Source organism: Marmota flaviventris, chromosome 2 (assembly GCF_047511675.1).
Source record: "Marmota flaviventris isolate mMarFla1 chromosome 2, mMarFla1.hap1, whole genome shotgun sequence".
NCBI classification, from domain to species: Eukaryota; Metazoa; Chordata; class Mammalia; order Rodentia; family Sciuridae; genus Marmota; species Marmota flaviventris.
Window position 1 is genome coordinate 80,104,641 of NC_092499.1, and position 17,977 is coordinate 80,122,617.

The 17,977-nt window shown below is 36.0% G+C and overlaps 1 protein-coding gene across 1 annotated transcript; it reads left to right on the top strand.

Moving 5' to 3' along the window:
• Positions 1 to 7,988: 7,988 nt before the first annotated feature.
• On the top strand, positions 7,989 to 9,152 carry LOC114087892 (olfactory receptor 11H12-like). Its single transcript, XM_027929402.2, has one exon. The coding sequence runs from the start codon at positions 7,989 to 7,991 to the stop codon at positions 9,150 to 9,152; it is 1,164 nt and encodes a 387-aa protein (XP_027785203.2).
• Positions 9,153 to 17,977: the final 8,825 nt, after the last annotated feature.

Below are 17,977 nucleotides of genomic sequence, written 5' to 3' on the forward strand. Positions count from 1 at the left end.
GGATTCCCACTGGTTTCTGTCTCAACCATGTGCCTTGGAATGGTAGAAAATGAAGGATTAATACCAAGCTAACCCTGGAACCTGAAGAAGAAACACTTCCTTCATGTTCCTTAATAAAACACCTGAGTGACCTGACACCTCAAGCAACTTATCTACTGGCACCTACTGGTAGATTTCATCCAGAAAACAAAACTGCTCTCACTATAATATAATTGAATATTTTTTATAAATTGTTGTCAGAGTACAATATTTTAAATGCCATGCACATAATTCACTAATAGATGATGAGCATGTCAAAAATGTATTTATCTCATTAATGAGAGTCAGCAGGATAACATAGTCATAGCAAAAGAGAATATAAAATATGTGATTTAAAATAATCTGAGCACAAAAATAACACAAAACAATTTTTTTTTAAATTCTATGTAATCCAATTAATGCCTTAAAGGTCAATACAACCCTAACATTATCTTTTATACCATGAATAAAAGGATATCAACAAAAATTAGAACATTTATGTCATCTAAAATAATATAATTATACAATGTTTGAAGATCTCAGAAATATTAATGAACAGTAAATAGTATGTTAAAAAATTACATACCTCTAGAATCAGATGACTTGTAGACAGTCTTGTAAAGCAATATTTGAATATGATATCAACAGGTCACTTAATCACTGCTTTGCCTTATTTAGAAATTTTCTTAAGTGGTGAAGAAATTATCATAGCCTCCAAAAATATTCTAAACTACAATTTTTTTACTTTATTGCATTTAAATTTTATTAATCTTAATTGGTTTATATATATGCAGCAATATTTTTTCATTAACACAAGCAAATCTCTTTGTTATACAGACAGCAAATCATGTTCAAACACTAAGGCCAAAAAAATAATTTCTGAAAGTCATATGAGTAGCCCAGCATTGCATTTTCATATCCTTATAATCCCAGAGAATGTTTTTTAATTGATTTTATTATTTATCGATTCTGAGATTAGAAAAATAAAATCAATAAATACACATTAGATTTTGCTACAGCTTATCTACTGGCACAAATGTGAATAAACTTCTTTTTTCTTCATATCTCCTATATTTTCTAAGGTATTTGGCTTACCAGGAAATAGCTTTCCTTTTTACATGTAGACTGGGGCCCTCCATAGGCCATGAAATAGTACCAAACCAGATTTTGGGGAAGGCTTTGTAGGCATTGTTTCTACATAGGTAGTACAATCATTTTCTTGAAGTGGTGAGCTGGCCATTATCATTTGAAGAAAGTAAAGAGAAGTTTAATATTGCAATAATATGACATGATAATAAAGAATTCACAATTTTTTTGTTTGATCTTACACATAAGTTAGGGCTAATAATGTAGCTCAGTGGCAGAGCACTTGCCAAGCATGTGTGAGATTCTGGATTCAATCCCTAGCACTGGGAAGAAAAAAAAAGTTCACTAATACAGAATCAATGTGGTATGATTTATAACATGTCATTGCTTTCCTTCTACAGTGGACTTGTAGTTACAAGAGCCAAGAAGTCCATACTTGAATTTCATTCTAAGATAAGGATGGGAGGCAGAGTATACCAGCAAGAGAGTATCAGACAATTCTCTTCTGCAGGAGTTCTCACATCAGTCTAGTTGGTAGAACTTTCCCATTTCCAGCAAGGTAAAAAGCTCAATGGGAGAAAGAAGAGATGCACATAGCTGGGTGCAGGATCCTCCACGACTTAGAAAAGTCAGGTCCCATAGAATCTACATCTTCTATGGAACAACTCCATCAGCGGAGCTTCCAAGGCCCTTAGAATTGTGGGTTTCAGGAAGGTTCAAATCTAAGTGTCTCATTAGGTATTAATAAGTTACTATTTTCTAACTCTAGATAAAAAATTTACCAATCAAGTTGTTTTTATTATAAGCTATATTTCCAATAGCCTGATTGACATTTTCACCTTTCTCATATTTTCAATGAACAAAACCAGAGAATTAACCTGAGATCAAATTTAGTCTGGGAAAATATTATTTGTAGATAATTTAAAATAAGACAAATGAAATTTTTTTCTTCAAACTTTTATAACTCACTGAATTATCTCAAATTTTGTCTTTTTAAATTTTCTTTTATAGTCTGACATGAATATTATTTAAAACAATTAGATTTTAATAAATAAAAATACCCATTATCTTACACACACATTTATATTTCCCTACAATGATATATTTAGAATTGTCTCAACTGTCCATACTAATTACAACTTTTAAACAAAGTAATAAGTTCTATTTCCTCATGAACATAGAAAAACCACAGGTTAATGATTGACAATTGTCTGTCATAGAGAAGCATCTTAGCAGAGTAATAATAAGCATAGATTTTATGAATATCTAGGGTCCCACTTTTTTTCACATTTCTTGAATAAAAGGCAAGAAATGTGAAAAGGCTACTCATGCTCTATGAATAGCTAAAAATACTATCAAAATGTTAACTGTTAATCTTCTGTAATGTACAAAAGTAGGCAAATTAATAACATTCCTGATTATTAATGTTTCTGCATTTTCCCTTAGTAATAATTATCAAAGTATCCACACTTTTTTAAAATTAATTAACTCAATTTAATTCTACTCCAAGTTCTTAATGTGAACAAACAATGTTGGAAATTATGTATTAGATGATAGAGCAACAAAATTATTATTTATATCAATCATTTATACGAATCAATCACTCACCAAAATATTAAATTTAACACATAACTTTTTCATTTTTAATAATATTAAATATGAAGAAATAACATTAGTTTATCTGATCAGTGAAACCAGTATAGGAAGATTATATAGTTCTGTGTAACTTGTTTTTCTACTAGAAAACAAAGTGTCTCCAATTCACAATAGCTAAACTGTGGGACCAGCCTTGATGCCCTTTAATAGATGAATGGATAAAAAAAATGTAGCATATATACACAATGAAATATTACTCAGAAATAAAAGAGAATAAAATCATGGCATTTGCAGGTAAATGGATGGAGTTAAAGAAGATAATGCTAAGTGAAGTTAGCCAATCCCAAAAAACCAAATGCCTAATATTTTCTTTGACATAAGGAGGCTGATTCATAGTGGTATAGGGAGCAGGAGCATGGGAGGAAATAGAAGAACTCTAGATAGGGCAGAGGGGTTGGAAGGGAAGGGAGGGAACATGGGGTTATTAATGATGGTGAAATGTGATGATCATTATTATCCAAAGTATAGGTATGAAGACACAAATTGGTGTGAATATACTGTGTATACAACCAGAGATATGAAAAATTATGCTCTATATGTGTAATAAGAATTGTAATGCATTCTGCTGTCATATATAAAAAAAGAAAGAAAACAAAGTATCTCAAAAATAATAAAATGTATCTGTTATATTACAAAATGATGAAAACATATGGTTCTAAACCAAAATGATCAAACCAGTTTGATTGGACCAAAGATTTATTCCAAATTCTTACAAAGAAATTCTTCTTAGAAGTTTCTATAAGAAGTTTGGTTGATGTTCTTGTTTTTATTAAAAGCCTAGCACATTTAAATCATTAAAAGTTCAGTGTATTTTTCTTATTTTAAAATTATACAACAGCATATTTTCCCTTTATAATCAGTGAGATGCTGATTCACAATAGCAGGGGTGTGGTGGGGGATGGAGGTTCACTAGAGTGGAGGGGGAAATGAGGGAAAAGAAAGGGGGATGGGAATGGAAAACAGTAGAATGAATCGAATGTTGCTTTCCTATGTTCATATAGGAATATACAACCAGTATAATTTCACATCATATATAATCACAAAAATGAGACGCTATACTCCATGTATATATGATATGTCAAAATACATTCTAATGTCATGTTTAACTAAAAAGAACAAATAAAAAATTATTTTTTAAAAAAATAAAGAGCCTCTACACCCAGACAGGTCAAGGAGACACAAATAATTTCAAAGGCACACATTTTGTTTTGTTTCTTCAGTCAAGGGCTGCTGTTAGAGCCAGGGGTATTTTGTAGGTGAGCTGATCTGACAGTTTCACTAGTTGGTCTTGTACTATTCTTTCACATGGCATTCTCATTTTTTTTGGTCTTATTTCTAAATTTTTGATGATATTTCTTTGTATTATAATATCTAGTTATATTAATGTTTGTAAATTTATTGTCATCAGCAGGAAATACTTATTAAGCCACTGGTATGTGAGGAATGCAAAACTTCAAGAAACATATTTACTTATTGCAACTAAGAAGGCAAAATACAAATTCAAATACTATCTTAAGAAAAGAAAACGGCGATGACTGAAAAGACTCAGGCAGGAGGACCACAAGTCCAAACCAGCCTCAGCAACAGCAATCAGGCACTAAGAACTCAGTGAGACCCTGTCTCTAAATAAAATGCAAAATAGGTCTGAGGATGTGGCTCAGTGGTTGAGTGCCACTGAGTTCAGTCCCTGATAATCACCACCACCACCACCCCCAAAAAAGAAAGAAAAGGCAACTTTGTAACATGCCAAAAAAAAAAGAGGTATTCAACAGTATTTCCCAAATCATATTTTACACCACACCAGTCCTGAGATTTTTTTTTTTCTGGGAAATAAATCAATGTGTCTGGTTTCACATAAGTTTGGTCATCACTTCACTGTACAATCTCATCTAGAGGGCTAAACCCACATCCTGACAATCAAAATGCTCTAAGCCACTCTATAATAAAAAAAATCAACTTATTTAACTTTATTCAAACTAGTATTTATCACCAAACTTATTTTGTTAATGCCTATTAATATCTTCTGATATTAATGATTGTGAAGTACAGCAATATTTTCTGAAGGAGTCATTTGATGAACAATGTAAACTGAAAGTACCAGTAGTCCAAATCAAAAGGGCTCAAAAGAACATTTTTTTATTCAAAGATATTTACTGAACTACAAATACATGACAGGTACTGTGCTAAATAATGACTGATATTGTTCTAATTTTGAGTAGAAAATGTACTATTCCCATGCTGCATGTGTTGACCAAATAGGTAAGAAACAATTTAGAGAAAATATTTTTGGAATATGGTTACTTAGGTCCTTTCTACCAATCAAAAATTACATCTCTTAAATGAATTACAGTAGATGGGGTAGAGAGAGAAGATGGGAGGGAAGGGGAGGGGGGAATAGCAGAGGATAGGAAAGGTAGCAGAATACAACAGACACTAGTATGGCAATATGTAAAAACATGGATGTATAACCGATGTGATTCTGCAATCTGTATATGGGGTAAAAATGGGAGTTCATAACCCACTTGAATCAAATGTATGAAATATGATATGTCAAGAGCTTTGTAATGTTTTGAACAACCAATAAAAAAGTTACATCTCTTGCACCTATGTGTGTGTGCATGCACACTCACACATGCACACATCCACACAAAATATTTAAAAAAATGATACATATTATTATGCTATGAGACAGCAGAGCTATTAAGATTAGTCCATCGAGTCTAATAAAACTGAAATATACCATAATGGTGTTTTCCCTTATGCACTATAAACAAAAAAATTCTTTAAGTTAGCTCTATTTTCTTCCTCACAAGAGGAAAATATATTATTTCTTTTTTTTATCTTCTCCATATCTCTGGGGATTTATTTCTACGTCAGTCTATATGGCTATCACCTTTCCCTAGAGAAATCTTGGTTTTACAGAATAAAAGACAAATCATAATTGGCTTTGGTTTCAGAAGATATATCCACATATTTATTTCATATACCTCCTTTTTTCCCATGGTTCTTTTCCATAAGGCATTTAATCACAGAAGTTAGAGGCAGATGCAGGATTGAGAGATGGGCCTGCCCTTAGGCTTTCTGAGATAAGCAGTCATTTTTTAAACACAAGGGATCAAATCCCTGGAGATACTGGTCAAGGACAGAGTCCTCTGCAGTCTGATTAAACTATTAATATAGGTGATACTTGAATCCTTCCTTATAAACAAAAAAATTGAAGACTACTCCCAAGATCTCATCTATATTATCTTCCCAGCATCTCCCTCGGTGAGGCTCTTGGCAGTTATTGCAAAATTAATTGTACAAAAGGGGTTTGGTTTTGGTGAAATTCATGGAATACACGTTTGAGACTGAGGCTGAGAAGAAAAGATACATTTGACATTGGTGTGTGGCTCCTCCCAAGCTACGGTTCCCAGATATGCAGAAATCACCTTGCCCTTCTTTTCTAGAGAGAGAATCCTAATTTGTTGTGGTGGTGGTTATTTTGGTGGTGTCCTTAATGAAAGATCTGAAGGACTATATCCAAACAGCTTTCATTTTTGGAAAAACTGGTGTTTGTCATTATCCAAGGTAAGTAGAGATGAATGTATTTTCTAAAATGTTAATTTCTGTTTTTATAACTATATTACAGTATGATATCTTTTGAGATAAAAGTTCAGTTATGACCAATAGTCCACACTAAATAATTTCAGACAGGATTAAAAGGTCGTTCCCCTGGTTACGTTTTAGAGGTTATATCTACATGTAGTTACAGGGTTCCAGACTCAAAACTTAAACAAAAGATTCAGTAAACGATTACCACACAGTGAGAAGTCCCGGTGGGTTATGAAACAAGGAAAGCAAACTCAAACTAGTCACAAAGTGTACCACAAATGCATTTTAAAGAGCATTAGCTCTTTGTGTTTTGTTTTTAGTCTAACTAGTGAATAGCTTGGCTGGGTAAATCACACTAATGGTTTTATATGATAGAAATAGATTTAATGATATCACAGCAAGCAAAGGAAGCACATCAGTCAGAAAACTTGGCCAAACCAAAGTATTGACCAACAGGGAGAAATTCAAAATTCTTCTGAAAGAAGGATCAGTCATAGATAAATGGACTTAATACCAATATCAGAACAGTCTTTGGAAAAAGAGGTATTTCTTCTCTTAAGTGAGGAAACCAAATTAATCATTTTAGAGCTTTCTTTTTCCTAAATGGTTACACCGTTCTTTCATTAGATTGGTCATCAAAGACAAGACCATTAAATATTTTGTAAGATCATCAGTTCAGTCTAGACCAACCCCTAAATCCTTCTTACATACTGAGTCCATCAGTCTTATTGGTTAATTCCTCCAGTAACAGTTTCCCTTTTCCAAGAGCTTCATAGAGTCCTTTTCTCAAAAAAAAAAAAAAATAGCTTTAGAAAAAAATGAACTAAGTGGTAACTGAGCAAAGAACAAAGAAAAGAAAAGCAACCCAGAGGAAAATTTCTGGGTCCAAAAGTGCTGGAACAAGGGGGTAACTCAGTCTTAAGGAAAATAAAATCATTAAGTGGCATCTACCCACCCTAGGACCTTTGCCATGTATTTCCACAAAGCTCAGCATCCAAACTGTGGCTTCAGTTGGCAAGTAAGTGTGGCACTCCAAACCTCAAGACGTTCTCTCTGCACCAATAACACAGAGATGAAAAATATGACTTTTCCCTTCATGAAACTCACAGTGGTAAAGAAAGAAAGTGACCAATTATCATAAGGCTTAGTATAATAATTTTTTGTTGTTGTTTTGGGGTACCAGGGATTGAACTCAAGGGCACTCGACCACTGAGCCACATCCCTCGCCCTATGTTGTATTTTTTATTAGAGTCAGGGTCTCACTGAGTTGCCTAGAGCCTCGCTAAATTGTTGAGGCTGCCTTTGCACTCAAGATCCTCCTGCCTCCACCTCCTGAGCCGCTGGGATTACAGGCATGCTCCACCACACCAGGCCATTAGTATAATAATTTCTACACAGAGACATCAGCTATTATGGCAGAACAAAGAATTAGGACATGATTGTGAAGTACAGCAATATTTTTCTGAAGGAATCATTTGATGAACAATGTAAACTGAAAGTACCAGTAGTTCAAATCAAAAAAGAAAGACAAAAAGTCAAAACAAGGAGAAAAAAAAAGGAAAGGGCATAGGAGGAATGAACATACAGAGAGAAAGAAGAAAGAAGCAACATCTACGTTAGGTACAGAGAACAGCATGTCATTTGGTGGAAGTACAAACTACCTTACTGGACCATATGATTTGAGGGGACAGAGGGAAGGAGATGAGACTAGGGAAGTAAAGATCAGATCAGAAAAGGTTTTGTTTGTTGTGTTTGGTCATTTGGATTTGGCCTCATGGTCACAATGTCTCATTGCAGCACAGCTTACAGACTCAATGAACGTCTCTGGATCAGGATTCTCTTCTGGGTCAGTGAGTGAATTCATCCTTTTGGGGTTCCCTTGCAGCAGGGAGATTCAGCTTATGCTGTTTATGGTCTTCTCCATCATCTATCTCCTGACTCTCATGGGAAATGGAGCCATCATCTGTGCTGTGTGTTGGGACCAGCATCTCCACACCCCTATGTACATACTGCTGGGGAATTTTGCATTCCTGGAGATCTGGTATGTCAACTCCACTGTCCCAAACACCCTGGTCAACTTCCTCTCAGAGACCAAGAGCATCTCTTTCACTGGTTGCTTCCTACAGTTATATTTTTTCTTTTCCATGGGCTCTACTGAGTGCTTCTTTCTCTCAGCAATGGCCTTCGACAGATACTTCGCCATCTGTCATCCTCTCCATTATGCCATAGTTATGACTGGACAACGTTGTTTCAACCTCGTGGTTTCCTGCTGGGCATGTGGCTTCCTCTGGTATCTGGTACCTGTTATTCTTATCTCCCAACTGCCTTTCTGTGGTCCCAATGTCATTGACCACTTTGTTTGTGACTCTGGCCCATTGTTGACCCTTTCATGTGCCCCTGCCCCTATGTCCAAACTCACTAGCTATACCCTAAGTTCCCTGGTCATCCTCCTTAGCTTTCTTTTTATCCTCATCTCCTATGCCCTGGTTCTACTAGCTGTTCTTCAGTTGCCCTCAGCATCCAGTCGGCAGAAGGCATTTTCTACCTGTGGGTCCCACTTGGCTGTGGTGCTGCTATTCTATGGTACCATTATGGTAATGCATGTAAGCCCAGGGTCTAGCCACTCCACCTTGATGCCAAAAATCATGACCTTGTTCTATGCAATGGTAACCCCACTCTTTAACCCCCTGATCTATAGTCTCAGGAATAAGGAGATGAAAAGCGCTCTGTGGAAAGTTCTGGAAATGTTTAAAATTTCTCTAAACATCTTTGGCAGCAGGTCCAGAAGTGTGGAATAATCTAGTTTAGTGTGATGAGGGTAAGCTGGCAAAATATTCACATTTAGAATCATCCATTCAAAAAAATTCACTGATTGTCTCCTCTGTGTTAGACACTGAACTCAACACTGGGCTATGCAGATAATTATTTAAATAATTCAGACACAATCCATTCCCTCAAATAACAGTCTTGTGAGATGAGACAGGCAAGCAAAAAACTAATTACCATCCCAGCGGCTAGGGAGGCTGAGGCAGGAGGATTGCCAGTTCTAAGCCAGCCTTAGCAATAGTGAGGTGCTTGGCAACTCAGTGAGACCCGGTCTCTAAAAAAAAAAAAATACAAAATAGAGTTGGAGATGTGGCCCAGTGGTAGAGTGCCCCTGAGTTCAATCCCTGGTATGAAAAAAAAAAAAAAAACCCACTAATTACCATAAAATGCAATTAAGGTTCTCTAATTATTATATATACAGGATGTCACAGGAACACAAAAAGGAAACACCTAAATTTCCCTGGGATGGGCTGTGAGGAATGACTGTTAGGGAGGACTTCAGTCAACATAATGCTTGACTGTATTTTTTGATGGTGAAGGGAGAAGAAAGCATTATATCTCTACTCAACTTCTAGTTTGAATTCTTTTTCAATCTTATTGTGAAAGGATATAAGATTTCATATCTGAAGTTCTTGATAGGAACTTGATTCTTTCCTTAATCAACTGTTGAATTTGACATTACCTAATTAAATCTATGAAATTAGTATGACAATTCCTATAATATAGAACAATTAGTGTCAGATTTTAATGAGAAATTGTTTATTAAATTCTCCGCTACTATCTTTAACATGTAGAAAGCACTCAATAAATGTTATTAGAATATTAATTGTGGTTCATTTTGTGTTTTCTTCTTCTTTATCAGAATCAAAAGCAATCTCATACCCACCCGCTCTGTGAAAGTCACGTCCTATTTCTCTTGGCAAATCTCCTCCATGTGAACTTCCATGGAACATAGAGTATGATTCCTACATTTTTACCCAAAATATACTGTTTGGTTTGGTTTGGGGTTTTGATTTTGGTTATATATGTGTGTGTGCAAATGTGTGTCCATGGTGTTGACAGGCACCTGGCCGATTCCATAACTTGGCTATTGTGAACTGCACTGCTATCAACATTAATGTTCCCATATCACTATAGTATGCTGATTTTAGTTCTCTTGTATAAATAGCAAGAAGTGGGATAACTGGGTCATATGGTGGTTCTACTCCTTGAGTTTTGAGGAATCTCCATACTGCTTTCTGGAGTGGTTGAACTAATTTGCAGTCTCACCAACCATGTATAAGTTTTCCTTTTTCTCCACATCCTTGGGAGCATTTATTATTATTTGCATTCTAATTGGAGTAAGATAAAATATCATTATAGTTTTGATTTGCATTTCCCTGATCATTAGGAATATTGAACATTTTTCCACATATTTGATGGTTATTTGTATTTCTTCTTTTTAGAAGCATCTATTCAGTTCTTTTGCCCATTTATTCATTGGATTATTTGTTTCTTTTGTATTACATTTTTCAGTTCTATACTCTGGATATTAATCCTGTATCCTAGGAGCAGCTGGTAAAGATTCTCTCCCATTCTGTAGGGTCTCCCTTCAGACTCGTGTTTCCTTTGCTGTGAAGAAACTTTTAAATTTGATTCCATCCCATTTGCTGATTCTTGGTTTTATTTCTTGAGTTTTAGGCATCTTACAAAGCACCAATATGTTGGAGTGCTGAACCTGTGTTTTTTCTTCTAGCAATTGCAGTGTTTCTGGTCTAATTTCTAGGACTTTGATCCACTTTGGATTGACTTTGGTGCAGGATGACAGACAGGGATCTAGTTTCATTCTTCTGCACCACTTGTTAAAAAGGTCATCTGTTCTCCAATATGTTTTTGGCACCTTTGTCAAGTATCAGATGACTATATTCATGTGGATTTGCATCTGGGTATTCTATTCTATTCCATTCATCTTCATGTGTGTGTTGATGTTTACACTATGCTGTTTTTGTTACTATAGCACTTTAATATAAGTTGATCATATATTGAGATTGCTATTCTTGCTCAGGATTGCTTTGACTACTGGGAATTTTATGCTTCCAAATGAATTAATCAAACACTTTCCTCTATTCCAATAATGAAACTTCTGGGAAAGAAATTCAGAAAACTATCCCCTTCATAATAATCTCAAAAAAAATAAATACTTGGGATTAAATCTAACCCAAAGAGGTGAAAGGCCTCTACAATAAACTTAGAACTTAGAAGACAGAAAGTCCACCCATGTCCTTGTGTTACCGAAAGCTCGGTCCTTGTCCCCAATACCAATCCAATAACGAGGACATGGTTTTGAGAAAAGGGAAAAAGGAGTTTTATTGCTTTGCTAGCAAAGGAGAAACACAGGGGACTCCTGTCCCAGATGCTGAGATTCTGCCCATCAGGGAAAACAGAGGGTTTTTAAAGAAGGTATTCAAAGGCTAGATTCCTGGTGTGCCCTGCAGGGGGTCCCAGGTGTGCCCTGAGGCTGTGTTGAAATTCACTTGTTAATTTGGGAATTAGTTACTTTCTACTTATTCTGGTGGCATTTCCTTCCTGTGGAGAACAGATAACTCAAGGTGTAACAGTGGTCCACTTTATGATTTGGATATATCCCTGTTGTGCTGTCACTGCAACTTATTTTTCAAATGGACATGTTTCTTTCTCTTCCTTTCTCCCTGCTCCTCCCTAATCTCTCCTGCTCCCTAATCTCAGGGGAAACAGGATTACCTTTCTTCCCCATCTGGGGCAGATTTATCTGTTCCTGAGTACACTCCCACCAGAGGAAACAAAGTAATCCATACTTCAGGATGCTACCAGAATATCTCAGAATTAACTATCTCCCAAATTAATAAGTGAATTATAACTCCAGCACAGAACATGTGGAATGTAGCCTTTGTTGGTTTTTTTTTTTTTTTTTTTGCTTTTTTTTTATTATTGGTTGTTCAAAACATTACAAAGCTCTTGACATATCATATTTCATACATTTGATTCAAGTGGGTTATGAACTCCCATTTTTACCCCATATACAGATTGCAGAAGCACATTGGTTACACATCCACGTTTTTACATATTGCCGTACTAGTGACTGTTGTATTCTGCTACCTTTCCTATCCTCTACTATCCCCCCTCCCCTCCCTTCCCATCTTCTCTCTCTACCCCATCTACTGTAATTCATTTATCTCCCTTGTTTTTTTCCCTTTCCCCTCACATCCTCTTATATGTAATTAGACTGTGGAACCAACCTAGATGCCCTTCAATAGATGAATGGATAAAAAATGTGGCATTTATACACAATGGAGTATTACTCAGCACTAAAAAATGACAAAATCATGGCATTTGCAGGGAAATGGATGGCATTAGAGCAGATTATGCTAAGTGAAGCTAGCCAATCCCTAAAAAACAAATGCCAAATGTCTTCTTCTATATAAGGAGAGCAACTAAGAACAGAGCAGGGAGGAAGAGCATGAGAAAAAAAATTAACATTAAACAGGGACGAGAGGTGGGAGGGAAAGGGAGAGAGAAGGGAAATTGCATGGAAATGGAATGTAGCCTTTGAATTACCTCTTTAAAAGCCCTGTGTTCCTGCCAGTGAGCAGAATCACAGCTTTCAGGACAGGAGTCCCCTTTGTTTCTCCTTTGCTAGCAAAGCAATAAGCTTTCTTTTACTTTTTTTCTAAAAACCACGTCCTTGTTACTGGATTGGCATTGGGGAAAAAGACCAAGCTTTTGACAACAAAGATAATCTTGTTCCTTACTCCCAGGTTAGTCAGGGGGACAGGGAGAAGAGGAAAAGAAAAGAATATATATTCCTTTTAAAATAAGCTGCAAAGGCTATATTCAAAAGATAAAAGTGTACCACTGTTACACTTGAATAGGCAGAATTAATTCTGTCAAACTATCCATATTACTAAAAGCATTATGCAGATTTAGTGTGATTTATATCAAAAAGCCAATGATATTCTTTACAGAATGAGAAATGGCAATTTGACTGGTAGACATCATAGATCCTTCCTGTCCATGGCTTGGTACAGAGTGAGCAGAGAAAAAGCAGTTACTCATTCTTCCTGGAAAGGGAAAGATAGAGGGCCACATAATCAATCTCTGGCCAGGTTGATTGATGGGATTCTTCTTTTATTCAAGACCAATATGTAAACCTGGGAGACATGCTCCCTTTACCTAAAACATAGACATCAAGAAACAAGCAAAAATGTGCCCAATAAATAGGCAAGATAAATCAACTTTAATAAAATGGAGCTGAATAATTATCCTGACGAAGTATTCAAAATAACTGCCAGTAAGTATTCAAAATAACTGTCAAAATAAATATCTATGAATTAAAGGGAATAATGAATGCATTAACCATGTGAGAATTTTGCAAATAAAAAAAAAACAGAAAATATTTTTAAACTACTATTACCAAAAGGTCAGTCCTGGTCCCAGATGACAATTCATGTCAATTTAATAATAAATATGTTTTATTTATTTATTTTATTTATTTGTCATACATGTTATACATGACAGCAGAATGTATTTTGATTCATCGAACAAGATTGGAGCACATTTTTTCATTTCTCTGGTTGTACACAAAGTAGAGTCACACCATTCATGTCTTCATACATGTACCTAGGGTAATGATGCCCATCTCATTCCACCATCTTTCCTATCCCCAAACCCCCTACACTCACCTCCCTCCCTTTTGCCCATTCAAAGTTCTTCCATCCCTCCCATGCCCCCCACCCCCACATGGATGAGTATCTACTTATCAGAGAAAACATTTGGCCCTTTGTTTTGACGTAAGCCAATCCCAAGACATGATTTTAAGAGGAAAAAAGGAAGTTTTATTGCTTTGTTAGTAAAGGAGAAATGTAGGGGACTCCAGTCACAGAGGCTATGATTCTGCCCATCAGGAGGAACAGGGATATTTAAAGAAACTCTTCAAACACTGCATTCCAGGTATGCTCTGGTAGGGATCCTAGGGTGCCTTGATGGTATGTTAGGACTCACTTGATCATTTGGGAGATATTCACTTCCAAGATCCTCTGGCAGATATTTCCTTTCTGTGGTGTTTTCAAGGACAATTAACTAGGGGAAAAGATAACACTGTCTCCCTAATCTTGTTAAGGAGGGGAGAGGGGAGAAGACAGAAAAAAAAAAACATGTCCTTTTAAAAATAAGCCTCAGCAATTATCAAGAATACAAGCAACAATAAGTGTTGGCGAGGAAGTAGGGAAAAAGTTACATTCGTACATTGCTGGCGCAACTGCAAATTGGTACAACCACTCTGAACAGCAATAGGGAGATTCCTTGTAACACTTGGAATAGAACCACCATTTGACCCAGCTATCTCACTCTTTGGTCTATAACCAAAGGACTTAAAACCAGCATACTATGGTGATGCAGCCACATCAATATTTATAGCAGCTCAATTCATAATAGCTAAGCTGTGGAACCAACCTAGATGCCCTTCAATAGATGAATGGATAAAAAACTGTAGTCTATACACACAGTGGAATATTACTCAGCATTAAAAGAGAATAAAATTATGGCATTTGCAGGTAAATGGATGGAGTTGGAGAATACGATGCTAAGCAAAGTAAGCCAATCCCAAAAAACCAAAGGCCAAATGTTTTCTGATAAGTGGATGCTAATGCATAGTGCAGGAAAGAACATGGGAAGAATGGAAGAACTTTAATTAGGCAAAGGGTCGGGAGGAAAAAGGGGCATGGTGGTAGGTAAGACAATGGAATGAGACTAACATCATTACCCTAGGTATATGTATGATTGCACAAATAGTGTGACTCTGCATTGTGTACAACCAGAGAAATGAAAACTTGTGCTCCATTTGTGTGCAATGAAACGAAATGCATTCTGCTGTCATGTATAACTAATTAAAAAAATAAAAAATAAATTAAAAATAAAAATAAGCCTCAGAGCAATGAGGGCTATATTCAAAAGGTAAAGTGGACCACTGTTATAGTACAGAAATCATGGAGCTGAAGAACAATAGCTAAACTGAAGTCCTATTCACCATAGGACTTCAACACAGACTGCACCAAGCAGAAGAGTTAGTGAACTTGAAGATAGGTTGTTGTAAATAATTCATCCATAAGAGCAAAAAAAATTTAAGTACAGAAATGTTAAAAGTTTTAATGGGACACCAGCAACTGGACTAACACATACTTCAGGGGACTCTAAGAAGGAGAGGGGAAGACAATAGATCAATTAAAATAAATAAAGGATAAAAATTTGACAAAATTGGGGGAGAAAATGGACATCCACAAGAAAGAAACTCAAAGAAGTTCAAATAAACCCAAAGGAATCCACATTGAAATTGTAATCAAATTGTCAAAAACAAAGAGAATTTTGGAACCAATAAGAAAAAAGCAACTTTTGACAAAAAGATGTGAGAAATAGAGTCCTGTAGTTTATTTTCAGAATATAGTATTTAGCTTTAAGTGTAAAAATTGTAATATAATTTTTGAATAAAAAAGCTTGTGATATAATATAAAACTTGTGATGTAAGAAAGGTATCTGGAGGGGAGAACAGAATGGAAAGTTACAAGCTGTTAACACCAGAGTGTAAAAATTCACAGCTCTTTGAGAAACAGAAGGTGAGAAGAAAGGCCCTTCACCCCCACCTGACCAATGGAGATAAACAATGTACTTGCCAAACGGTACTTGATCCCAGGGGACTTTCTTACCACAGAGAACAAAGAGAGGTAAGGACAAGAAAAAGTAGATTTCTTTAAATTACTCAATAGGAGATAGTAAAACCTAGGTGACATTCCAGAAGATTATGCACTCCATAGTACTCAAATAATGAGGAACTGGGAAAAGGATCTTGTACTGTAGGAAATAAAACACTAGTTGTACCCAATCTGAGGATCCCTGACCTCCAGGCACCTGATCTTGAAAGACCAGCATTGAAGTAAAGCCTGGCTTTTGCTGTAACTTGTGTCTATTAACCCATTCTTTGGGCTTGAACAGGTGAGTGTGTTTCTCACAAAGGGAACTACCAAATCATAATTTTCTTAGGAGAAAGCCTACAGGTCAGTAGGAAGAGGGAGGAGATTTAAAATACTAGATGGAAAACAAACAGGGGTTGGGATGTGGCTCAAGTGGTAGCACACTCTCCTGGCATGCGTGAGGCACTGGGTTCGATCCTCAGCACCACATAAAAAAATAAACTAAAGATATTGTGTCCACCTAAAAAAACTAAAAAGTAAATATTAAAAAAAGAAAACAAACAAACAAACAAAAGACCCTGCCAACTAAGAAGACTATACCGGCAAAATCACCTTCAAATACTGAAAACCGGTAAAGAAACAAAAGCTATGGGAGTTTTATTACCCCTCCATGTGACTAAAAGACGTTTTTTCAAGTTCAAATGGCCAAGTTTTTTTTTCAAGTTTCAAACATGAAAACATACTAACTAACTATAAAGGCAAGTATATCATCAAAATCCTATTGTTCTAATACTATATTGGTGGTGAGTGAATCACTTTTTATTTTAATATAAATGTTAAGGATTAGAGTAACATCAACAAGATGGAAGAACAGAAGTTCTTTGGTTCCACTCTCTTCTAAAAAACCCAGCTAGCAAATATCCACAGTCAAGAATGCCCCTGTGAATATCCCAGAACTCAGGGTTGACAGACACACCCTCTTCATTGCAGAGCTGAGAAAAGACATGGAAAGAGGAAGGTTCTCTGACCACATCAGCCCTCCCCCAAGCCAATGTGGTTATCACAGATGGACAATTCCCCTGGACCAGCAGTTTCTACAGTGGGAGTGAGTTGGAAGGAGGCATTCGGCTTCCTCACCATTCCAGGACCCATCACAGGAAGCTCAATCCTGTCTCATTTCAAAGTGAGACTGAATGAAACTAAGAAGCTTCTGCATAGCAAGAAAACCAACAGAAGGAAGAGGTAACATCTGGAAGGGAAAGAATATTTCTAAGCCATATAAGGGCTGTGGGAATAGAAAAAAATCAAATAATCTGATGTTTTAAAAATGAGCAAGCCCAGTGTGTTCAAAGCCAGCCTCAGCAAAAGCAAGGTGCTAAGCCACTCTGTGAGACCCTATCTCTTAATAAAATACAAAATAGGGGTGGAGATGTGGCTCAGGGTCACTTGAGAGCTCCTGAGTTCAATTCCTGTTTGTTGTTGTTTTTTTTTTAAAAAAAGGGCAAGGAATCTGAATATGCATTTCTTAAAAGAAAATGTACAAATGGCCAGCGATTATATGAAAAAAAAAGCTTGGGCATAATTAATTATCAGGGAAATACAAACCAGAATTACAATCAGATATTATCTCACAAGAAAAGTAAAAAAAAAAAATGGAGTAATAAATCAATTATGGAGAATTAAGAAATTTGGACTTTATTTTGTGAATAATGACACCACTGTTTTTATATTTTCATTTTATTTTATTGTATTTTTTTTAAGTACTGAGGCTTGAACCCAGGGGGACACTTTGCCATTTAGCTACATCCCCACCCCTTTTTATTTTTATTTTTAGACAGGATCACTAAGGCTGGCCTTGAACTAATGATCCTCCTACCTCATCATCCTGAATCACTGAGTTGGCAGGCGTGCTCTTCTGGGCCCAGGTCTGTTGATGGCTTTTGAGCAGGCAAATAAATAAGATCAAAGCTATATTTGAAGTGTTATTAGGGAGTGAGGTATATTGAGTAAGAGGTAACAAAGGTCTAAATAATTTTTTCCTAAAAATGTCAAAGTGAGGACATTTTTATTCATTTTCATCAGATTTGTACAGAAACAAG

What these genes read in the sequence shown, in the direction of transcription:
- LOC114087892 (XM_027929402.2), top strand. Translation starts at nt 7,989, where the DNA reads ATGTCATTTGGTGGAAGTACAAACTACCTTACTGGACCATATGATTTG.